General features: G+C 40.1%; 1 protein-coding gene across 21 annotated transcripts in view; it reads left to right on the top strand.

Moving 5' to 3' along the window:
- Csp (Cysteine string protein) overlaps positions 1-25,751 on the top strand; it is a 99,383-nt gene that overhangs the window by 8,847 nt on the left and 64,785 nt on the right. For 11 of the 21 annotated variants that reach the window (XM_069300826.1, XM_069300830.1, XM_069300827.1 and 8 more), the window contains exons 2-4: positions 5,270-5,408; positions 16,446-16,598; positions 16,772-16,903. In XM_069300826.1, the coding sequence (XP_069156927.1) occupies positions 5,270-5,408; positions 16,446-16,598; positions 16,772-16,903 (424 nt within the window). Of the gene's footprint in view, positions 1-5,269; positions 5,409-16,445; positions 16,599-16,771; positions 16,904-20,020; positions 20,039-25,751 lie in introns of all 21 variants that reach the window. The other 10 variants (XM_069300811.1, XM_069300814.1, XM_069300816.1 and 7 more) reach the window with 1 other exon arrangement.

Raw genomic sequence — 25,751 nt, 5'->3', positions numbered from 1 at the left:
AATAAATATATATGTCGTACCTAGTAGCCAGAACGCACTTCTCAGCCTACTATGCAAGGCCCAATTTGCCTAAAAGCCAAGTTTTCATGAATTAATGTTTTTTCGACGACCTAACCTACCTAACCTAACCTAACCTACCTTTTTCGGTTACCTAACCCAACCTAACCAATAAAGATAGGTTAGGTTAGGTTAGGTAGGGTTGGTTAGGTTCGGTCATATATCTACGTCAATTTTAACTACAATAAAATAAAATTGACCTCATACATAATAAAATGGGTAGCTTTATCATTTCATAAGAAAAAAATTAGAGAAAATATATCAATTTAGGAAAACTTGGCTTATTAGGCAAATCGGGCCTTGAATATTAGGCTGAGAAGTGCATTCTGGCTACTAGGTACGACATATATATATATATATATATATATATATATATATATATATATATATATATATATATATATATATATATATATATATATATATATATATATATATATATATATATATATATATATATATATATATATTGGTGTATACTGGCAGCAGGTTTTCTTTCAAACATGTTTCATTGAATATGACCGCATATTCTGTATTTATTATTTTCTGGTTTAGGGCTTCTATCCCTCTAACTATTTTCTTAGCATCAGGGCTTAATTGAAATAGGAGTTCTCCAAAACTCATTTTCGTACTTTTAAGGTGAAGAAAAGAAGTGATTTACTATAGAGTGTATTACACTTATTTGTATAATTTGCACGACGTTTCGAACCTCCATGGTTCATTCTCAAGTGAACAGATCTTACAATACTAGTTGATTTTATACCCGCATTAGGTCAGGTGATAATACAATGAAGGTGAAAACATGGGGGGATACATAAGGGATAAACATAGGGGCTGCAGAAGGCTTATTGGCCCATACGAGGCATCTCCTATCTAAACACAAAGATTAATCCAGTGTAATTGGCCTGTTATGTTGGACATTGTCTTCTGTGTTGGCATCGATATGTTCTTGTCTTGTCCTTACTCTCATGGTGGGTAGAGTAAATAGTTCCGTGATTTGGGTGTTCATGGTAGGTCGCTCTATTCTTATGTGAATTGCCTCAAGAATTTGTAATCTTCTTGAATCTTGGGTTTTGTCTATTATGCAAGTATTCTTGTTCAACATTTCTCTTGTTAGAGTAATGTCATGGGCTTGTCTCATGTGATTCCTAGGGGCACCAGATTGAAGATGGCATGTCAAACGCCTCGTCAGCTTGGTCGACGTCATACCTATGTACTTACATTGAAGGTTACATCCTTCGTGGGGGCAAGTGTACATGTATACAACGCTTGACTGCTGTAGAGGGTTCTCCGTCGGCTTCGGGCTGTTTTTGATAAGGAGTTCGGAAGTCTTCTTGGTTTTGTAGAATATTATCAGGTTTATGTTTTGGTTAGGAGTAGTGCTTTTTACTCCTTTACGGATTATTTCTTTCATTATTCTTTCCTCTTTTATATGTTCACTGTGCATGGTTGATTTGTAATATAATTTTATTGGGGGTGTTATTTATTGGGGGTATATATATATATATATATATATATATATATATATATATATATATATATATATATATATATATATATATATATATATAACTAATACAGAGCACCACTTGGTTTCCGAACTTTAGTTATCCGAAACTTCCAGTTTCCCGATTGGGGTTGGGGAGTCATGCTACCCGAACAAAGTTCGGGTAGGAAGGGGTCCGCCAAGCGTCACGCCGGCTTGTGGTGGTGGGTGGGCGATGGTCCAGTTTGCCCACTGTGACTTCACAGATTCACGGCCTATTATTCCTATTATTTTGAATTGCCATAAGGCTGGAATGTTCATTCTGTACTTTTGTTTTACATATCTGCACAATCAAGAAACATCTGTGCACCATGTTGGCTCCAAATGCACGCATTGCGTCAGTGATGGCTGACTGGTGGGTGGATGGACGATGGAACTTAGGTGGGAGGCAGTATGAATGAGGAGGGGGGGGGAGAATCAGTGAGAGAGGGGGGGAGAGAGATGCTAGGAGGGAGGGGGAGGTAGGGAGAGATGTTAGGAGGTAGGGAGAGATGCTAAGAGGGAGGGGGAGGTAGGGAGAGATGCTAGGAGGTAGGCAGGAAGGGATGGAAGTAGTGAGAATTAGGGAGGGAAAGGCAGGCTGGCAGGCAGGCTAGCTTGCAGGCAGGGAGTGAGTGGTAGTCACGCGGTTGAACCGCGTGACCTTGAGAGATGGGATGTAGGGGGGCGGGTGGTTTGTTGGTGGTAGGGGTGAGACCGGCTCATTCCCGAAGATAAGCCTAACACACACTACCCGTTAGCATGATGGCAGGGGGGGAGGCAGGCTGGCTGGAAAGGAAGCAGGCTGGCAGGCAGGCTGGCTGGCAGGCTGGGAAGGAGGCAGGCTGGCAGGCTGGGAAGGAGGCAGGCTGGGAAGGAGGCAGGCAGGCAGGCTGGGAAGGAGGCAGGCTGGGAAGCAAGCAGGCTGGCAGGCAGGCTGGCTGGCAGGCTGGCAGGCTGGGAAGGAGGCAGGCTGGGAAGGAGGCAGGCTGGGAAGAAGGCAGGCTGGGAAGGAGGCAGGCTGGGAAGGAAGCAGGCTGGGAAGGAGGCAGGCTGGGAAGGAAGCAGGCTGGCAGGCTGGGAAGGAGGCAGGCTGGCAGGCTGGGAAGGAAGCAGGCTGGCAGGCTGGGAAGGAGGCAGGCTGGGAAGGAGGCAGGCTGGGAAGGAGGCAGGCTGGCATGCTGGGAAGGAGGCAGGCTGGGAAGGAGGCAGGCTGGGAAGGAGGCAGGCTGGCAGGCTGGGAAGGAGGCAGGCTGGGAAGGAGGCAGGCTGGCAGGCTGGGAAGGAGGCAGGCTGGCAGGCTGGGAAGGAGGCAGGCTGGCAGGCTGGGAAGGAGGCAGGCTGGGAAGGAGGCAGGCTGGGAAGGAGGCAGGCTGGCAGGCTGGGAAGGAGGCAGGCTGGGAAGGAGGCAGGCTGGCAGGCTGGGAAGGAGGCAGGCTGGGAAGGAGGCAGGCAGGCAGGCTGGGAAGGAGGCAGGCTGGGAAGGAAGCAGGCTGGCAGGGTGGGAAGGAGGCAGGCAGGCAGGAAGCGATATATGGGTGTTGAAGTGAACTGTGAACCACGTGACCTTTGAGAGTGTGTGTGTGTGTGTGTATGGGTTTGGGGTGGGGGGTGGGGGTGGTGTGTCGGTGGTGGGGGGAGAGGGGGAGGTGTGTCGGTGGTGGGGGGAGAGGGGGAGGTGTGTCGGTGGTGGGGGGAGAGGGGGAGGTGTGTCGGTGGTGGGGGGAGAGGGGGAGGTGTGTCGGTGGTGGGGGGAGAGGGGGAGGTGTGTCGGTGGTGGGGGGAGAGGGGGAGGTGTGTCGGTGGTGGGGGGAGAGGGGGAGGTGTGTCGGTGGTGGGGGGAGAGGGGGAGGTGTGTTGGTGGTGGGGGAGGGACCGGCTGACTCCGTAAGCCTAACCACACTCCACAGACCTGTGACCCAGATTTGTTTCTTAAATGTACAGTACATCATCGTATATTTTAGGCAGGATGTGCCTGCAGGCTGGCAGGAAACATCCAGAGGATGTTTGCCAGTCGTCTTAATAATCAGTTAGGAACAATTAAGGACTTTTATAAAGCGGATCAGGACTTCACTTATTGATGAGTACAAACAAAACACGGTCGCATTTACGCCATGAACCTGACGATTTTTTTCCCTAGAGTTTTTTTCATAAATTTTTCGGAAAAATTTCTTTTTACATTTCTAGTTTATTTTTTCCCCTCTATTTCTCGTATACGAACTTACATGTTAACCGACGGGTCTCGTCCCCAAGGGGTTCGGAAACCAAGTGGTGCTCTGTTATATATATATACACACACACAGTAGAGCCCAGTAGGCTCAGGAATCTGTACACCAGTTGATTGACAGTTGAGAGGCAGGACCAAAGAGCCAAAGCTCAACCCCCGCAAGCACAGTTAGGTGAGTGTACACACACTTTTTTTTTTTTTTTTTTTTTTTTTTTTTTTTTTTTTTTTTTTAAACAAAGAAAGCAGACTCGGTTTAGTATAAATATAGGAATACATCAAGATTGTTCAATCATTAATTTCAAATTATGTAGAGGATAACGACAATTAAGTTACGAGTAAGATCTGGGTTAGACTAACAGTAATGTACTGTTAGAAAAGTATGTGAGCTGAATGCTTAGTGGTAATAAATGGAATGTGTGAAATTTGTGTATGCAGTGTGTTACACACTGCATGTTAGACCAGCCCTAGAGTGTGCATCCCGTGGTTAGTACCCACGCCTGGTAAAGCACTAAGAAGAACATTTAGAAGCTCCAAACATTTGACATAAAACGGGTACTGTACCAGAAGAAAGAGAAATGAGCAATAAGGATAGTAAATAGCCTTTGGGATCTTTGCATACATAGTTGACAAATACATGTTTAGAATTACTATACTAATACAGTCTTCTTAGCATCAACATAAATCTTTCTAGTCCTGATGACCTGTAACCAAAAATTAGGTTATTTTTCTGAATATGAACTTGGCAAATCAGTATAAAAAGGCTCCTGAGATTTCTCATTCGTGGGGTGCAAATATTACTAGTGCATTGCACAACATTGGAAATCCAAAGCCTTCAGTATGGTTTTGGAAAATCAAGATTATATAGAAGTTGTATTCAGTAGGACAGTGTGGGAACCAGGTTTCAAGTACTGAGGCTATTAATTTTACATTTCTTTTTTTCTTAGTTACAAAACAAAACGAGAGTATTTTGATACTGGGTTCGTAAATAATTTGCTTCAATATACAGTACAGTACAATACTTCACTTGCTCCTTAATAGTTTGTAAACATGTCATGTATTCCATATTTTGTTTGCTGTATATTAAATTTACTTGATATTGAATTAGGTTACCAATTTTTTCCCATATAATTTATTGATTACTGGAATAAATTTTTGCATTTTGCATGTATGCTTAAAAAAGTATCATTTTACGAACATTTATTTTCATGGCCTCTTTGACTACATGATACTGGATTTTCTTGTAAGAAAAATGTCACCACAAGCCAATTTTGAAAATAGAGTAGCTAAAACTAAATTCTTCCCTGTAAGTTGAAGCCTTTTTTTTTTTTTTTCCCCAAACTGCCTTCATGATTTTTCCTATATAGTACAGTATTTTACTGCTTTTTTATCTTTAATAGGGTAAAGATGATATCAATTTGTAAAATGTTTTATAGTTACCACATGTAATTTTTTTTTTTCAGGACGACAGGCGACTCCCTGTACGAGACATTAGGGATACAAAAAGATGCTACTACAGAGCAAATCAAGAAGACCTATCGGAAGTTGGCACTCAAATATCACCCGGACAAAAATCCAGATAATCCTGAAGCTGCAGAAAAAGTAAGAACAGTTGAATTGGTGGTTGAAGATAGTTATATAATGAGCAAGAATCTTCACAAAAAGACAGTTTTTATTTTGCACATTAATTCTTATATTAACAGGGTTCCTGCAACATGCGCTTCCCATAGTTTTGCTCTGGTTGTTAACTCAAGACAGAATCTGAGTGGAGACTTATATTGGAGATGACAAAAGGCTAAAAGAAACATTGTGGTACATTATTATCCAGTACAGTACAATGGGGCCTCGACTTAGGATGCTAATTCGTTCCCAGAGATGGATCGTAAGTCGAAATATCGTAAGTCGAAGAGATTTTTCCTATAAGAAATAAAGGGATTTGAATTAATCCGTTGCCCACCCTCCAAAATATTAACATACAAATACATTTTATCCTGAATACAATTTTTTTTTCTAACTACAATACAGTACCTACATTTATCTTACCTTTATGGAGGACTCTTGATGGCATATGGAAGATGGTGATGAGGGGGGGAGGAGGAGAGTTGTTACTGTTTGGAAGGGGATTCCCCTTCTATTATCACATCAGGCAGTGATGTTTTCTCTGGGGTACTCTCTCTCCTACGTTTTACCTGAATACCACTAGGACCTTGGTTGTGGTTCAGTGCTTGTTTCTCACTACAAATTTGTCAAGAGACATTTGTTTTTCCCCTTCGTTTTAACATTTGTCTGTAATGATGCATTACTTTAGCACCCATAATATCCTTTTTCTTAGCCAGTATGGTGGATATCATTGACTGAGATTTGTTGTACTGCCTAGCCCAACAACCCACACACCAAAAAAGTTATGAGAAAAAGTTGCCCTAGTGTTTCCTGTGCAGAGAAGAACATTCAAGATGGCCACCGGCAAGAGGAAAACCAAACAGCTTGATTTTGCTGGATTCAATGAAGAAAGCATTGATATTAGCAGTCTACACAACAAGTTGTTAAAATTAGATACTATAGTGAACTCTCATGTAGAAATAATTAGTAAATTAAAAGAAAGTAATGACCATTTGAATAGCAAAGTTTTATGTCTTGAGGGTTTAGTGAAAGACTTGTGCAATGATAAGAATCAATTGGAAACAAATTGTAAAGCCATGGAAGTAGAAAATAAATTCTTAAAAATAGCTTTGGAAGAAGTTAAAGTAAATTTAAACATAAATGACTACAATAGGTTAGGTAAGGAAATTCAACAGGAGAAACAGCTTTTGTCAGCACAGATGGAGGAAGTTACAAAGGGAATAGAACAGTGCAAGAGGGATATGCAACTCACCTATGCACAAGTGGCCAAGGAGAAGGAAAAATTAAAGAAGCAGTAAAGGAAGCCAAACACTGCAGCAACCAAGATAAAACAAACATTAGGCTGGAAGTGAGAAAGGAATTGGCATCTAATCCGAAGTTGGTGCAAAACTCAGTTGATCGGAGTAAGTTCCTGATAATTTTTGGTTGCAAAGAAAAAGAGATAACGTCTAGGTCAGAAAGAGCTGTAGAAGAAGCAAAAGTAGTAGATAAAATTGTTGGCCTTGTAGAAGGTCTTACTACCATAGAGAATGTGTGCGACTACAGGAGAATAGGCAGATACGTAAAAGGGAAAGATCGACCTTTGAGGATCACCCTAAATGGTGCCAAACAGATGGAAGAAGTACTCAGGAATGCTAGAAAATTACAAAGTGATGAGGATGGGAAAGTGTGGTCGTTAAGACGAGATCTTTTAAAAGAAGACAGAGAAGCTGAAATGGAACCTCGCCGAGGCAAAACGTTTAAAAGAGAGCAGGAATGAAGAAGAAATCAATTCTTTTTTCTACAGTGTTAGGGGTAGGCAGACCAGTAAAGTGGTACATAAAGGCAAACCAACAAAATCAATAGAGAGAGGGGCAGTGAAGAATAAGGAGAGGGGGAACAAGTTCCTGAAGATTGCATACACCAACATAGATGAAGTGAGATCGAAAATACTGGAGTTAAGTGATGTAATACAGCTGCAGACACCAGACATTGTTGCACTCACGGAGACAAAACTTGAAGATGTTATTTTAAATTAGGTCATATTCCCAAGGAGCTACTCAATTTGGAGACGGGACAGAAAAATTAGGAAAGGCGGTGGTGTTGCTGTGCTGGTGAAAGAACACCTAAAGGTGAAGGAAATGATGACTGCCAATGCACAAGAAGGTGACATAATAGCACTAGAGATCTGCCATGAAGATGATAAACTAATGATCATAAATGCATATAGTCCACTGCCAAGCAGCACATGGGCAAAGGAGGAGCTAGATAGTAAATGAGAAGTTCTTATAACAATAATGAGAGAGATTATAGTGAGAGCGGATAACGCTAGATCACGACTGTTGATAGTCGGTGACCTCAACTTTAAATCCATAGACTGGGAAGCATATGAAGCTAAAACAGAAGATTTTTGGACCTGTAGATTTGTAGACCTCATCCTGGAAACATTCTTGTATCAACATGTTAAACAAGCTACCTGTACGAGGATGAGAGAATCTTGAGGTTATCTTGAGATGATTTCGGGGCTTTTAGTGTCCCTGCGGCCCGGTCCTCGACCAGGCCTCCACCCCCAGGAAGCAGCCCGTGACAGCTGACTAACACCCAGGTACCTATTTTACTGCTAGGTAACAGGGGCATAGGGTGAAAGAAACTCTGCTCATTGTTTCTCGCCAGTGCCTGGGATCTTCTTCTTGAGAGGTTATCTTGAGATGATTTCGGGGCTTTTTAGTGTCCCCGCGGCCCGGTCCTCGACCAGGCCTCCACCCCCCAGGAAGCAGCCCGTGACAGCTGACTAACACCCAGGTACCTATTTTACTGCTAGGTAACAGGGGCATAGGGTGAAAGAAACTTTGCCCAACGTTTCTCGCCGGCGCCTGGGATTGAACTTAGGACCACAGGATCACAAGTCCCGCATGCTGTCCGCTCGGCCGACCGGCTCCCTGTTTGGGGACGTTCCCTCAATGCTAGATTTGATATTTACCAGGAAGGAGGAAGAGATATTTGACATTCAGTACCGTCCTCCCTTGGGTAAAAGTGACCATGTCTTTTTGTGAATAAAGTATGCAATGCATTATAATCTGGAAGAAAATAAGGAGGTTGAAGCAGTTGAAAAACCTGACTTCAGGAGAGGACATTATGGCAACCTTAGAAATTTTTTTAGTGAGTATAATTGGACAGACTTGTTGCTAGGCAAGGAAGTGAATGAGATGTATGTCAAGGTTTGTGAAATATATGATAAAGGCACAAAAAAATTTATACCAAAACAAAGATGCAGAATGAAACGAAGATTTGTTCAATAGATATTGCGAGAGGGCCAGAGACCAAAAGACACAAAAATGGAATCAATACAGGAAGAGGCCAAACCCCCAAACATACCGGCGATACAAAGATGCGAGAAACAACTACACGGCAGTGAGGAGAGAGGCAGAAAGAAATTTTGAAAAAGGGATTGCAGACAAATGTAAAACAGAACCAGGTCTATTCTATAAATTAATAAACAAATAATTGCAGGTAAAGGATAATATTCAGAGGTTGAAAATGGGAAATAGATTCATGGAAAATGAAAAGGAAATGTGTGAAACACTAAACGAAAAGTTCCAAAGTGTGTTTGTACAAAATGAAATCTTTAGGGAACCAGACACAATAAGAATTCCAGAGAACAACATAGAGCACATAGAGGTGTCTAGAGACAAAGTGGAAAAAATGCTCAAGGAGCTAAGTAAGAACAAAGCAGTTGGTCCAGATGGAGTTTCACCATGGGTTCTGAGAGAATGTGCACCTGAGCTCAGCATTCCACTTCAACTGATTTTTCAGGCATACCTGTTTACAGGAGTTGTAGCTGATGTGTGGAAAAAGGCTAACATAGTTCCAATCTACAAAAGTGGAAGCAGGGAAGACCCCCCTTAATTATAGACCTGTATCATTGACAAGTGTAATAGTCAAAATATTGGAAATACTGTAATAATTAAAACTAAATGGGTAGAACACCTGGAGGAAAACAATATAATATCAGACAGACAGTATGGTTTTCGATCTGGAAGATCCTGTGTAATGAACTTATTCAGTTTTTATGATCGAGCCACAGAGATTTTACAGGCAAGAGATGGTTGGGTTGACTGCATCTATCTGGATCTAAAAAAGGCTTTTGACAGAGTTCCCCATAAGAGGTTGTTCTGCAAACTGGAGCATATTGGAGGGGTTACAGGTAAGCTACTAACATGGCTGAAAAATTTCCTAACTGACAGAAAAATAAGGGTCGTAATCAGAGGCACGGTATCCAATTGGAGGAATGTCACGAGTGGAGTACCACAGGGATCAGTTCTTGCACCGGTAATGTTCATTGTCTACATAAATAATCTACCAGTGGGAATACAGAGTTACATGAACATGTTTGCTGATGATGCTAAGATAATAGGGAAGATAAGAAACCTAGATGATTGTCATGCCCTTCAAGAAGACCTGGACAAAATAAGTATATGGAGCAACACTTGGCAAATGGAATTTAATGTGAATAAATGCCATGTTATGGAATGTGGCATTGGAGAACAGACCCCACACAACTTATAAATTATGTGAGAAATCTTTAAAGAATTCTGACAAAGAAAGGCATCTAGGGGTGGTTCTAGATAGAAAACTGTCACCTGAGGACCACATTAAGAACATTGTGCGAGGAGCCTATGCTACACTTTCTTACCTCAGAATTGCTTTTAAATACATGGATGGAGAAATATTAAAAAAATTGTTCACAACTTTTATTAGACCAAAGTTGGAATATGCAGTCGTTGTATGGTGCCCATATCTTAAGAATGGGCACCATATCTTTTCCAGAAGAAATGGAAAAGGTGCAACGACATGCCACTAAGTGGCTCCCAGAACTGAAGGACAAGAGCTACGAGGAGAGGTTAGAGGCATTAAATATGCAAAAGCTAGAAGATAGAAGAAAAAGAGGCGATATGATCACTACGTTCAAAATAGTAACAGGAATCAATAAAATTGATAGGGAAGAATTCCTGAGACCCGGAACTTCAAGAACGAGAGGTCATAGATTTAAACTAACGAAACAAAGCTGCCGGAGAAATATACGAAAATTCACTTTTGTAAACAGAGTAGTAGACGGTTGGAACAAGTTAAGTGAGAAGGTGGTGGAGGCCAAAACTGTCTGTAATTTCAAAGCATTTTATGACAAAGAGTGCTGGGGAGACAGGACACCACAGGTGGCTCTCATCCTGTAACTACACATAGGTAATTTCACTTAGGTAATTACCATCTTCATATTTACGAATGATCTCTTGTTTCTGCTCTATGGTCATTCTTATATGGGATCTCATATGTTGAGCCTTACCACTGCTTTCCTGGGACTCATGGCGTGATATATAATAATTACTTTAATGTTCAAAATGCAAAGAATCACCACAAAAGCAAAATTTCTTATAGGCGTGATCGTCACTAAGCGGGCAGCTGTAGTAAACTGAGGCAGGTCAGCCGCATGACCTGGAACCACGCGCTCGGTAGACCCGAACATGTACTCTGTTCTTTTAACGTTTACAAGATATACTTGTTTACTCGGCAATACCTGATGACCCAAATGTAAAATGATTGGTGTGTCATCTTTAGGGTAAACATGGTATTGAAAATCAATAATAATAATAATATTCCTAGAGGAAGTAGATGCAATGGAGGAATTAGCTGTGCTAGGTATCACAATGGATGCTGAAGAAAGCTATAGATTTATTGCTATCTGCTAATTAGAATATTCAGTAAAACACTAGGTTGGTGAACTTATGGAAATCTAAAAAAAAAATTCAAATGAAATTCCATTATTCAAGAAAAGGGTCACAGAAGGAGGGGGGAGTTATGCATGCTGATGTTTGCAGATGACTTAAAGCTAATGAGGAAAGTAAAAGTGAATGGTCAAATGGAATGAAATGCCCCAATTTGGGAAAGTAGGTAAGGGGGGGGGGGGAATATGTAATCACTGCTGACTAAATACTGAAGAAAAAGCTCTTGCTCCCTGTAGTCACTGATAGGTAATTTCCACCACATTATTATTATTATTATTATTATTATTATTATTATTATTATTATTATTATTATAATTATTATTATTATTATTACTGTATTATTATTATTATTATTATTATTATTATTATTATTATTACTGTATTATTATTATTATTATTATTATTGGTGTTTATATTTATTGGTATATTTGATTTATTAACACCACATTAGCACATTGTCATTACACTTCCATATGCTTTCTGTAGAGAGGGGGGAGGTACTGCCCAGAAGGGTCGTGCCAGGGTTCAGGGTTCCTTCGGTCGTGGTGGGTCAGTGGTGCCAGATTCGGGGCCAACCCCCATTTTTGTAGCCGAAGACGTCTGGTCGGCAATCCAAACGAAGCTCTCGCGTCGTTCATCACACATGAAGTACTTCATGAAGTAAGGGCGAAGTTGTAGAACAGCCTATTGACATAGCTCGGGTGCATGGGGGAATTGCGTAAAACCCTGGTTTGTGTCTCGGAGACACTGCAGGAACCATTTGTAAATCAGGATAATTTCCCAGTTGCAATTCTTTTAACCGTGTCGTAGCTCAGTCGATTAAGGCAGCGTCTGGGATCCTCCTCTCAGACGTAGGTTCAAACCCTCGTCACGGCCCTTGTGGATTTGTTCATTTGATGCATCACGCTATTGTGATTTCTGTGTGTAATAGTGTAAATTGAATTAATCTGTTCCACAACCCCAAAAATATTAACTTAAATACAGTGGCACCTCGACCTATGATTGCCCCTACTTATGATAATTTCGAGTTACGATGTAAATTTCATCGAAAAATGCGACTCGACATCCGATGGTGTCGACTTACGATATTTGTTGGTACACGTTCGGGTCGACCAAGCTCGTGGTTCCCGCTCACGCGGCTGACCTGCCTCAGTTTACTACAGCTGCCTGCTTAGTGACGATCGCGCCTATAAGAAATTCCGCTTTTGTGGTGATTTTTTGCATTTTGAACATTAAAGTAGGGTAATTATTGGGGAGCCGGTCGGCCGAGCGGACAGCACGCGGGACTTGTGATCCTGTGGTCCTGGGTTCGATCCCAGGCGCCGGCGAGAAACAATGGGCAGAATTTCTTTCACCCTATGCCCCTGTTACCTAGCAGTAAAATAGGTACCTGGGTGTTAGTCAGCTGTCACGGGCTGCTTCCTGGGGGTGGAGGCCTGGTCGAGGACCGGGCCGCGGGGACACTAAAGCCCCGAAATCATCTCAAGATAACCTCAAGATTATATATCACGCCATGAGTCCCAGGAAAGTGTGTGAGCAGAAACAAGAGATCATTCGTAAATATGAAGATGGTGTGCGGGTTGTTGGACTGGCTAGGCAGTACAACAAATCTCAGTCAACAATATCCACCATACTGGCTAAGAAAAAGGACATTATGGGTGCTAAAGTGGTGCATCATTACAGACAAATGTTAAAACGAAGGGAAAAACAAATGTCTCAACAAATTTCTAGTGAGGCATAATTTCTTGCAAACATTCAAGGTTTAAAGCCAAAGTCAAGAAATAAAGTAAAGTTCATACATGGCCTCCTATTAGAGTCAAACTCAATATTTGGGGCATTTATGGAAACTCATACAAAAGATTACATGGATGGTGAGATCTGGATTCCAAATTATAATTTATGTAGATGTGATAGAAAAACTAGGTCAAATGGAGTAGTAGGTCTGTATATTAAAGAGGACCTGGTATGCACAGAACTACTAAACTCAACTAATGAGGTGGTAGAGGCACTTGGAATTAAGGTAGAGAAACTAAACCTAATTATTATTCTAATATATAAACCGCCAGATACAACGGCTGAGGAATTCACAGAGCAGATGCACAAAATAGAGAACATACTTGATAACCTAGCAAACCCAGCTCCAGATATTAGCTTCCTTGGAGATTTCAATTTACCGAGTCTAAGATGGAGAATGGCAAACACAAATATCATAGCAGGGAATGACCCGGGAAATAGCCAACCACATGTCAGAGAACTTTTGAGATTCTGTGACAAATTCTCGCTCAATCAACAGATTACAGAACCAACTAGGAACGAAAACACACTAGACTTGTTACTCACAAACAATGAACTAATCCGAGACATCACAAACTCAGATACTTCATACTCAGACCATAAGCTCATTGAAGTGCGAACTAGCATAAATGACGGTAGTAAGTCTAAGAGACCCAACAAGCGAGAAGGAATATTCAATCAATTGAATTTCAACAATAAGAGGATCGACTGGGAAAAAATAAATGTAGACTTTGCAACCATTCAGTCCAAGCAATGTTAAAAGCTCTGTACCTCAAGGTACAGTCCTTGCACCACTACTGTTCCTTATTCTCATATCTGATATAGACAAAAATACACGTCACAGCTTCGTATCGTCCTTTGCAGATGACACAAAAATCAGCATGAAAATTACCTCTGCTGAAGACATTGAAAAACTACAAGCAGATGTCAACAAAGTTTTTGATTGGGCAGCAGAAAATAACATGTTTAACAGTGATAAATTTCAGGTACTCAGGTACGGCAAAAATGAGGATCTGAAACATAATACAGGGTGCAAAACACAATTGAATCTTCCCATAGTAGAAAAACAGCATGTCAAGGATTTGGGAATAATGATGTCCGACGATCTAACGTTTAGGGAGCATAACCAAGCAAATATTGCGTCAGCCAGAAAAATGATCGGATGGATTACGAGAACTTTCAAATCCAGGGATCCCATCACAATGGTTGTACTCTTCAAGTCACTTGTGTTGTCCTGTCTCAAGTACTGCTCAGTACTCGCTTTCCCTTTCAGAGCAGGAGAGATAGCTGAAATAGAGGGAATACAGAGAACATATACGGCACGCATAGACGAGATAAAACACCTAAATTATTGGGATCGTCTCAAAGCTCTCCAAATGTACTCTCTAGAAAAGAGACGAGAGAGAGGTACCAAATAATATACACATGGAAAATACAGGAGGGCCAGGTCCCAAATCTACACAGTAAAATAACAACATACTGGAGTGAAGGATATGTAAAAAAATGCAAGATTGAACCAGTGAAAAGCAGAGGTGCCATAGGTACAATCAGAGAGCACTGTATAAACATCAGAGGTCCACGGTTGTTCAACGTCCTCCCAGCGACTATAAGAAATATTGCCGGAACAACCGTGGACATCTTCAAGAGAAAACTGGACTGTTTTCTAAGAGAAATTCCGGATCAGCCGGGCTGTGGTGGGTACATGGCCCTGCGGGCCGCTCCAAGCAACAGCCTGGTGGACCAAACTCGCACAAGTCGAGCCTGGCCTCGGGCCGGGCTTGGGGAGTAGAAGAACTCCCAGAACCCCATCAAGCAGGTATCAAGCAGGAGACAAACAAGCACTGAACCATAACCCGGTCCTAGTGGTATTCAGGCAAAATGTAGGAGAGAGAGTACCCCAGAGAAAACATCACTGCCTGATGTGATAATGGAAAGGGACTCCCCTTCCAAACAGTAACAACTCTCCTCCCCCCTTATCACCATCTTCCATATGCCATCAAGAGCCCTCCATAAAGGTAAGATAAACTTAGGTACTGTATTGTAGTTAGAAAAAACATTGTATTCAGTATAATGTATTTGCATGTTAATATTTTGGAGGGTGGGGAACGGATAATTTCAAATCCCTTTATTTCTTATGGGAAAAATCGCTTCGGCTTACGATATTTTGATTTACGATCCGTCTCTGGGAACGGATTAGCATCGTAAGCACTACCTTAATAAAATATCTCCGTATATCTCCATCCTTCATAAGATATCTCCCTTTAGTCGAGGCCCCATTGTATACATTTTATACATATTACTTATATTGTGTACTACACTATGTACAAGTATATCTTACCTTTATTAAGGATCCTTGTTAACATAAGGAAGAAGGTGAGGAAGGGAGGGGGGGGGGTGTTAGTGTTTGGAAAAGGAATCTCCTTCCATTATAACAGCAATGATGACATTTCTGTGGTACTCTGTCTCTCTCTCTCTCTCAAGTTTTGCAGGCGGACCACTAGGACCTAGTTGTGGCTCACTGCTTGCTTGTCTTACTAAGAATCTGTCTATAGACACTTGTTTTTCCTACGTTTTGACACATGTCTGTAGCGAGACATCACATTGTCTCACTGTGAATTATCTCTTGTTTTCCTCTATCGTCATCCTCTCAAATATTTTCTTAGGTTGAACTTTACCACTGACTTTCTTGGAACCTATGATATGATATATAACAAGAACTTTTATGTTCAGAAACCAAAAAAGCACAAAAACAATTAAATTCTTCACAAAGAATTCAAGCATGGTCGTCACTAGGCGGGAGACACTGGTAAACTTGAGGCATGCCACGTGCTCGGTCAGCCCATATGTGTATCGACAAACTCAAGCACTGAGGCAAACCTTGAGTACTGAGTAAATTGAGTTTGAGAACCGAAATACTGTATTCAAAAAGAGGGGCATTCGAAAACCAAGTTTCCACTGTTTAAGAAGATAAAATAAAAAATTTATTAATTTTTTTGGGCGTACCACAGGGGTGTCGTATTATAATGTGGTGCAGCCTAGTGGTTAATGTGTATTAATGACATGACTGTTGTTATTAGGTTCTTGCTAAGCTCAACTTATGTCTAGTGACCTAGTGTTACACTCCCCTCTTCTCACAACCCGTAAATGTTTTGCCTTAGTAAGTAAATACTGACAGAAGTGTATTTTTAACATTTACATATTTATGTAATATTTAAAATATTACATTATTTAAAATATTTAAAGTGTATTTGGAATATTTAAAATGTATACCATTTTAAATATTCCTGTTAAAAAAATGTATTGGTTATATAGAGGGCATGAATGAGTTACTGTTGTAGAGTACTGCATCTAAAAATATTTTATGATCGATACATTGTAACAAAATCATGAAATACGCTTGAGAATCACAGTAATATTTGCTGTGATTTTTAGATAGGTTTGGGTTTATTTTTATATTCTTTTTCAGTTTAAAGAAGTAAATCATGCCCATGGGATTCTCAGTGACCCTACCAAAAGGAATATCTACGATAATTATGGTTCACTTGGATTATATATTGCTGAGCAGTTCGGCGAAGAAAATGTTAATACATACTTCCTTGTAAATTCAGGATGGTGCAAGGTAAGTTTTTGTTGTTGTCTGATAATACAGTATATGATAATATATTGAACACATTCAGGAAAATGTATTTTTTGTTTTTGTTTTTGCTAATCATACTGAAAGTATGAGAGACATGATGCTGCTCTTTTGTTTTAAAATTGATTTGTAATGAAATTAAATTTTGTATTTCACAGGCCCTGTTCCTATTCTGTGGTCTGATCACAGGCTGCTACCTTTGTTGTTGTTTCTGTTGCTGCTGCAACTTCTGCTGTGGAAAGTGCAAACCTCGACCCCCAGATGAAACGGGAGACTATCATAACCTAAATGTAAGCAAATGGAACACTTTTGGTAGACACTATTTACTGATTAATTGAAAGGTAAAAACTTAAAATATATTTTAAAATTATCAGTGCAATAAAGTTTTCTACCTGAACATAGAAAGCATCCTTTAAATTGTTATGAGGGTAAGGCCGATTTATTTAGTGTTAAGCCATTTTATATGTACAAAGTTGCTTTAAAAAGGCAACTTTTTATAATAAATAACTGGTATATTTTTCCTGTCTAGCACAGGTGACCTTAGTTATGTCTTTGAATTTTTGTGAAGGCAAAGTTAGGCCATCATGCTGTGAATAGCTTTTAGAGTTACCATCCTTAATAAATGTATGAAGGGGGCAGTGGCGAGTTACCCAACACAGTGTGTTCAGGACTTTATATGGGTATTTGTCAAGTTACAAAGAATTGTCTCATCTTCTCTACTATGAAAAGGTTGTTGACATTGATAAGTGGTATAGTACTTTCATGTAGCTTGATAGATTAAGTGAAGAGCTCTTATATTGTCTGCCTAAATTAATGGTTTTAAATGTATACTGTAGTTGGCCAAAAAAATTAACTGTTTATTCTTTGTTCCTCTTGTAAACTTTCTTTTTAAGAGTTAATGCAAGAAAAGTTTTCATGCATCCTTGACTAAATTTCTAACCAGCTCTATTTTCTTTCATGTTTTTAGGGGGACATTCCTGTTTGTAAATGTTAGTGATAAATTATATTTTTCCAAACTTCTTAGTGTTGTTCAGATGGAAACCATCTGTACACTCTGGTCCAAAGTCATGTCTCGTTGTTCAGTTGGCTTTGTTCTCGACTTGCAATTGGCGATCCTGGGTTCGAGTCCAAGGCAGGACAGTGGTAGGGCACATCACTTTCACTTGAATGCCTCTGTTCACCTAGTATTAAATAGGTACCTGGGATTTAGGCAACTGTTGTAGGGTTTACATCCTGGGGAGGGGCAGTAGTTCGACCTTGAAGGGAAGCAGTACAAGCCTAATGTATATACAGTATATGCATAGGTTACATGTGCCTGGCAAAAAGAAGTTATTGCATGCCACCTTTCTACTGATGAAATAAACAAAATCATTTGAGTTTTTGTTTTTCTGAGAGGTTGCTTGTGCTTTTGTCCTTTTTTTGTTCTACTTTACATTTCTTTGTTAAATCTGAAGCACCTCATACAAGTGACTTCAGACATAACTTAGACTTGAGTATACAATATAACAGAAAAACCCATAATTAGGTATCCTCAGTGCTTTTGACACCTGTTATGTAGTTTCTGTGATATATCTTGAAAATGCCTCATTATATTGACAGGAAACATTCAACACTTGACTAGTACAGTATCACTAACATGTTCCATGCCTGAGAAAATGATCAGGAAGAAATTGATGATACACCTGAAGATGAACTTTACAACAGAAAGACAATACGGTTTTAGTGGGAAAGTCATGTCTGGTGAACTCAATAAAAGTACTAGAACAGGGTCACAAAAGTAACTTACAGAAAGAAGACTGCTGGGTACACTTTATCTTCCAAGACTGCTTAAAAGCATTTGATACAGTACCTCACAAGAGATTAGTTTATAGGAGATACAATGTGGTAACTGGAAGGAACTGAGGTTGGCAGGGAAGTATCTAACTGACAAAACAAGCAGGTCACACCTAAAGTGCAGATATCGGACTGGAGAAAGGGAGGTATGGTTCCCTCTGTTTTGGGACCCGTTACTGTTCCTTACTTAGGTTATGTGAGTGACTAATTGAGAGGGGTGCCATTATGTCAGTGTTTATAGATCCACAATCAGAGAGTAAAAACTAATGAGGACCTTTAGTGAGCCACAGACAGACCTTGACAAACTACAAGAGTGCATGGACAAATGGTGAAAAAGTTAGAGTACCAACCTGCACTCGTTGCACTGTACCAGTCTGCACTTGGTGCAGTGCACCGGCCATTGTTCGCTGATGTACACCGGCCTGTGCTCACTGCAGTGCACTGGCCTGCACTTGCTGCTCTGCACTGGCCTGCCTCATTATGTTTCCTAAACTAATTATTTCCCCTCTACTTCCTTTGGCATCATTTATTACACCCCTCTGTACTCACAATACCACCCTGTCCATATTCAACCCGTTCTCGCAAATTTAATAAGTCAATATTGACTTATTAGTTGCGTGCATAGGTGACATACTAAACATAATAGTTTCCCTTGAAAAGCTTCATAGAAAACACCGACCTTACCTAACCTACTTACTATGTTAAAATAAGCATCTTATAGCTTCGTAATTACAATTGTTACTTAACCTATTATAGGTATAGGTTAGGTAATAATTGTAATTACGAAGCAATAAGATGCTTATCTTAACATACTAAGTAGGTTAGGTAAGGTCGGTGTTTTCTATGAAGCTTTTCAAGGGAAACTATTATGTTAAGTATGTCACCTATGCACATATTTAATAAGTCTATACTGACTTATTAAATTTGCGAGAACGGGTTGCCATATTTGGAAATATTCCAGACTGGGAATACCTTCCTCAAGCACCCTAATGTGATTGAAACAAATCTCTAATTCTCATTAAATTTGACCTAAACATTCTATCATCATTTTGAGTAACATGTTAAATGGACCCCTGCAGATTCATTTAAATATTATTATGGATATAATGCATAAAAATAGTTTGAACAAACATTAAATACAGTACAGTACTGTATTTATTTTATTTACAGACATTACATGAGACTTGTTAAGCAGAGTAAATGTTTCTGAGGATTGTCTTCAGAGGATTGATACATCCCTTACTTTATTGAACTAGTTTAATTACAAATTATAAAATTGGTGATAACTTAGGCAATTTTTAACTTTATTTAGATAACCCTTTCTGATTTATAATTAAGGTATTTAGGTTGTTTACATGTCTATTATCCTGTTATCTGAATAGTTCAGCAGTTGCTCTTATTGGAATTACTGTATAGTGATTTATTTTATGTGTGTAATAGTTTGCTGGCTGAGAAAATAACTTTTTAACTTAGGATCCTGAAACGATCATTAATGAAGGTGTTAATAATGTGTTTTAGAGATAAGTATAAGATGCACTTCAAATCTTATAGTTTTTGTAATTGCATATTCACAGACGGATGCAGAGGATTTGGTAAGGCAAACGTCCAATGCCAGTTGCACTGTTTGGGTATAGCTATGTTGATGCATGTTAGATGTTGACCATCACCAGATGATTGCTATGTAAAAGTTTTCTTTTCATAGCAATGTGTTCTTGCTTCCAGTGTTGTTGTTGAGATCATATTGGGATATGCATATGATTTAATGGTTCCTTTTGATCACAAATGTGGCTAATTAACTTAAAGTAAATTGACCTTTCACAAGTGTCTTTTAAGTAATTATTACCTCTATTTTGAATACACATATATTTTTTCTTGTATATATAACAATTTAATCATCATATTACTGTACTTGAATTCCCATTATTAACTATAATTCTTATTGCATTAAGATATCTCCCTTTTTGCCACTGAGATACTGAAGGAATAATAAGCACTGCCCTTGTTGAGTTCTAGTTGTGACCACCACATTTGCCAGTAAGAATGTGAAAGTGAAGTAGTGGCTTTCAGATTTCAGAGTTTGAAAGACACTAATCATGTACCCTTTTACTGTTTACTATTATTATGATAACATTTGTCTTCACTGCTGAGAAGGCTGCACTGTAAATGCACACTGTACCTGTAGTGGTAGTCACATGCACTCCAAAAAACTTGCACCTAATAATTTAGCACCATTGTGTGTATTTTGTATTTGTTGTTTCAAAATTTATTTGCCAATATGAATACTAGTCTTCCCCCTAAAAATGTGCTTCTTAAATTAAGTGGTTAAATGCAGTGAGTACAAAACATACACACACACATGTATATGGGGTGTGTGTATCAAAGAATGAGGTGATTTGGTAAAATGCTATGCCCAAGATTACTATCCGAGTGCCGGCGGTGGGGTGGTTCAAATAGCCTCGGCTATCACCTCATTATGTCCGGTCGTGATGGTGAAGTGGATTAAGGCGTCTCGTACATACCAGTTGCGTTGCTCCTGGGAGTATGGGTTCGAGTCACTTCTGGGGTGTGAGTTTTCAGTTGCATATTGTCCTGGGGACCATTCAGGCTTGTTCACATATATATATATATATATATATATATATATATATATATATATATATATATATGTCGTACCTAGTAGCCAGAACGCACTTCTCAGCCTATTATGCAAGGCCCGATTTGCCTAATAAGCCAAGTTTTCCTGAATTAATATATTTTCTCAAATTTTTTTCTTATGAAATGATAAAGCTACCCATTTCATTATGTATGAGGTCAATTTTTTTTATATTGGAGTTAAAATTAACGTAGATATATGACCGAACCTAACCAACCCTACCTAACCTAACCTATCTTTATAGGTTAGGTTAGGTTAGGTAGCCGAAAAAGTTAGGTTAGGTTAGGTAGGTTAGGTAGTCGAAAACACATTAATTCATGAAAACTTGGCTTATTAGGCAAATCGGGCCTTGCATAGTAGGCTGAGTTCGTTCTGGCTACTAGGTACGACATATATATATATATATATATATATATATATATATATATATATATATATATATATATATATATATATATATATATATATATATATATATATATTAGTATATTTTGGTAGCAGTCTTTCCTGTAGACATATATTATTAAATATGACCGAAAAAGTAAGATTAATAATTCTAACACGAATTTTCTCAATCTTTCGTACATTACGCTTCACTGTTGGAGGTAAATAAAAAATCACTTCTCCAAAATTCATTTTTATTTCTAGTCTGACGCGACACGGGCGCGTTTCGTAAAACTTATTACATTTTCAAAGACTTCACAAATACACAACTGATTAGAACTTGCGTTTCCCTGATTTTATATCTACATTTGAGTGAGGTGGGAAGGGTGATGTGGCATTACATTTGAGTGAGGTGGGAAGGGTGATGTGGCATTAACACAAGACAGAACACTAGGGGATATTAATAGGGTATTAAAAGTATCAACACAAGACAGAACAGAAACAATGGGTATTGAATAGAAGTGTTTGTAGAAAGCCTATTGGTCCATATTTCTTGATGCTTCTATATTGGAGCGGAGTCTTGAGGTGGGTAGAATATAGTTGTGCAATAATTGGCTGTTGATTGCTGGTGTTGACTTCTTGATGTGTAGTGCCTCGCAAACGTCAAGCCGCCTGCTATCGCTGTATCTATCGATGATTTCTGTGTTGTTTACTAGGATTTCTCTGGCGATGGTTTGGTTATGGGAAGAGATTATATGTTCCTTAATGGAGCCCTGTTGTTTATGCATCGTTAAACGCCTAGAAAGAGATGTTGTTGTCTTGCCTATATACTGGGTTTTTTGGAGCTTACAGTCCCCAAGTGGGCATTTGAAGGCATAGACGACGTTAGTCTCTTTTAAAGCGTTCTGTTTTGTGTCTGGAGAGTTTCTCATGAGTAGGCTGGCCGTTTTTCTGGTTTTATAGTAAATCGTCAGTTGTATCCTCTGATTTTTGTCTGTAGGGATAACGTTTCTATTAACAATATCTTTCAGGACCCTTTCCTCTGTTTTATGAGCTGTGGAAAAGAAGTTCCTGTAAAATAGTCTAATAGGGGGTATAGGACAAGAGACAACTAACACAACACCTATACCCCCTATTAGACTATTTTACAGGAACTTCTTTTCCACAGCTCATAACACAGAGGAAAGGGTCCTGAAAGATATTGTTAATAGAAACGTTATCCCTACAGACAAAAATCAGAGGATACAACTGACGATTTACTATAAAACCAGAAAAACGGCCAGCCTACTCATGAGAAACTCTCCAGACACAAAACAGAACGCTTTAAAAGAGACTAACGTCGTCTATGCCTTCAAATGCCCACTTGGGGACTGTAAGCTCCAAAAAACCCAGTATATAGGCAAGACAACAACATCTCTTTCTAGGCGTTTAACGATGCATAAACAACAGGGCTCCATTAAGGAACATATAATCTCTTCCCATAACCAAACCATCGCCAGAGAAATCCTAGTAAACAACACAGAAATCATCGATAGATACAGCGATAGCAGGCGGCTTGACGTTTGCGAGGCACTACACATCAAGAAGTCAACACCAGCAATCAACAGCCAATTATTGCACAACTATATTCTACCCACCTCAAGACTCCGCTCCAATATAGAAGCATCAAGAAATATGGACCAATAGGCTTTCTACAAACACTTCTATTCAATACCCATTGTTTCTGTTCTGTCTTGTGTTGATACTTTTAATACCCTATTAATATCCCCTAGTGTTCTGTCTTGTGTTAATGCCACATCACCCTTCCCACCTCACTCAAATGTAATGCCACATCACCCTTCCCACCTCACTCAAATGTAGATATAAAATCAGGGAAACGCAAGTTCTAATCAGTTGTGTATTTGTGAAGTCTTTGAAAATGTAATAAGTTTTACGAAACGCGCCCGTGTCGCGTCAGACTAGAAATAAAAATGAATTTTGGAGAAGTGATTTTTGATTTACCTCCAACAGTGAAGCGTAATGTACGAAAGATTGAGAAAATTCGTGTTAGAATTATTAATCTTACTTTTTCGGTCATATTTAATAATATATATATATATATATATATATATATATATATATATATATATATATATATATATATATATATATATATATATATATATATATATATATATATATGTCGTACCTAGTAGCCAGAACGAACTCAGCCTACTATGCAAGGCCCGATTTGCCTAATAAGCCAAGTGGAAATGTTTTTTTACAAACTGAGCTTGTGGGCTGTAGTAAAGATGGGTTGCTATTGCTGGTCCGTAAAGATGGGTTGCTACTGCTGGTCCATAAAGATGGGTTGCTACTGCTGGTCCGTAAATATGGGTTGCTACTGCTGGTCCATAAAGATGGGTTACTACTGCTGGCCCGTAAAGATGGGTTACTACTGCTGGTCCGTAAAGATGGGTTACTACTGCTGGTCCGTAAAGATGGGTTGCTACTGCTGGTCCGTAAAGATGGGTTGCTACTGCTGGTCCGTAAAGATGGGTTGCTACTGCTGGTCCGTAAAGATGGGTTGCTACTGCTGGTCCATGCGGTAAAGATGGGTTGCTACTGCTGGTCCATAAAGATGGGTTGCTACTGCTGGTCCGTAAAGATGGGTTACTACTGCTGGTCCGTAAAGATGGGTTACTACTGCTGGTCCATAAAGATGGGTTACTACTGCTGGTCCATGCGGTAAAGATGGGTTACTATTGCTGGTCCGTAAAGATGGGTTACTACTGCTGGTCCGTAGAGATGGGTTACTACTGCTGGTCCGTAAAGATGGGTTGCTACTGCTGGTCCATAAAGATGGGTTACTACTGCTGGTCCGTAAAGATGGGTTACTACTGCTGGTCCGTAAAGATGGGTTGCTACTGCTGGGTCGTAAAGATGGGTTGCTACTGCTGGTCCGTAAAGATGGGTTACTACTGCTGGTCCGTAAAGATGGGTTACTACTGCTGGTCCGTAAAGATGGGTTACTACTGCTGGTCCGTAAAGATGGGTTACTACTGCTGGTCCGTAAAGATGGGTTGCTACTGCTGGTCCGTAAAGATGGGTTACTACTGCTGGTCCATAAAGATGGGTTGCTACTGCTGGTCCGTAAAGATGGGTTGCTACTGCTGGTCCGTAAAGATGAGTTACTACTGCTGGTCCGTAAAGTTGGGTTACTACTGCTGGTCCGTAAAGATGGGTTACTACTGCTGGTCCGTAAAGATGGGTTACTACTGCTGGTCTGTAAAGATGGGTTGCTACTGCTGGTCCGTAAAGATGGGTTACTACTGCTGGTCCGTAAAGATGGGTTGCTACTGCTGGTCCATGCGGTAAAGATGGGTTACTACTGCTGGTCCGTAAAGATGGGTTACTACTGCTGGTCCGTAAAGATGGGTTACTACTGCTGGTCCGTAAAGATGGGTTACTACTGCTGGTCTGTAAAGATGGGTTGCTACTGCTGGTCCGTAAAGATGGGTTACTACTGCTGGTCCGTAAAGATGGGTTACTACTGCTGGTTCGTAAAGATGGGTTGCTACTGCTGGTCCATGCAGTAAAGATGGGTTGCTACTGCTGGTCCATGAGGTAAAGATGGGTTGCTACTGCTGGTCCGTGAAGATGGGTTACTACTGCTGGTCCGTAAAGGTGGGTTACTACTGCTGGTCCGTAAAGATGGGTTGCTACTGCTGGTCCATGCGGTAAAGATGGGTTGCTACTGCTGGTCCATGAGGTAAAGATGGGTTGCTATTGCTGGTCCGTAAAGATGGGTTACTACTGCTGGTCCATAAAGATGGGTTGCTACTGCTGGTCCGTAAAGATGGGTTGCTACTGCTGGTCCGTAAAGATGGGTTACTACTGCTGGTCCGTAAAGTTGGGTTACTACTGTTGGTCCGTAAAGATGGGTTACTACTGCTGGTCCGTAAAGATGGGTTACTTCTGCTGGTCCGTAAAGATGGGTTACTACTGCTGGTCTGTAAAGATGGGTTGCTACTGCTGGTCCGTAAAGATGGGTTACTACTGCTGGTCCGTAAAGATGGGTTACTACTGCTGGTCCGTAAAGATGGGTTACTACTGCTGGTCCGTAAAGATGGGTTACTACTGCTGGTCCGTAAAGATGGGTTGCTACTGCTGGTCCATGCGGTAAAGATGGGTTACTACTGCTGGTCCGTAAAGATGGGTTACTACTGCTGGTCCGTAAAGATGGGTTGCTACTGCTGGTCCATGCGGTAAAGATGGGTTGCTACTGC

This window comes from Procambarus clarkii, chromosome 44, assembly GCF_040958095.1.
Source record: "Procambarus clarkii isolate CNS0578487 chromosome 44, FALCON_Pclarkii_2.0, whole genome shotgun sequence".
Classification (NCBI taxonomy): Eukaryota; Metazoa; Arthropoda; class Malacostraca; order Decapoda; family Cambaridae; genus Procambarus; species Procambarus clarkii.
Note: the sequence above shows the minus strand (reverse complement) of the source record. Positions and strands in the feature narration are given on the sequence as shown.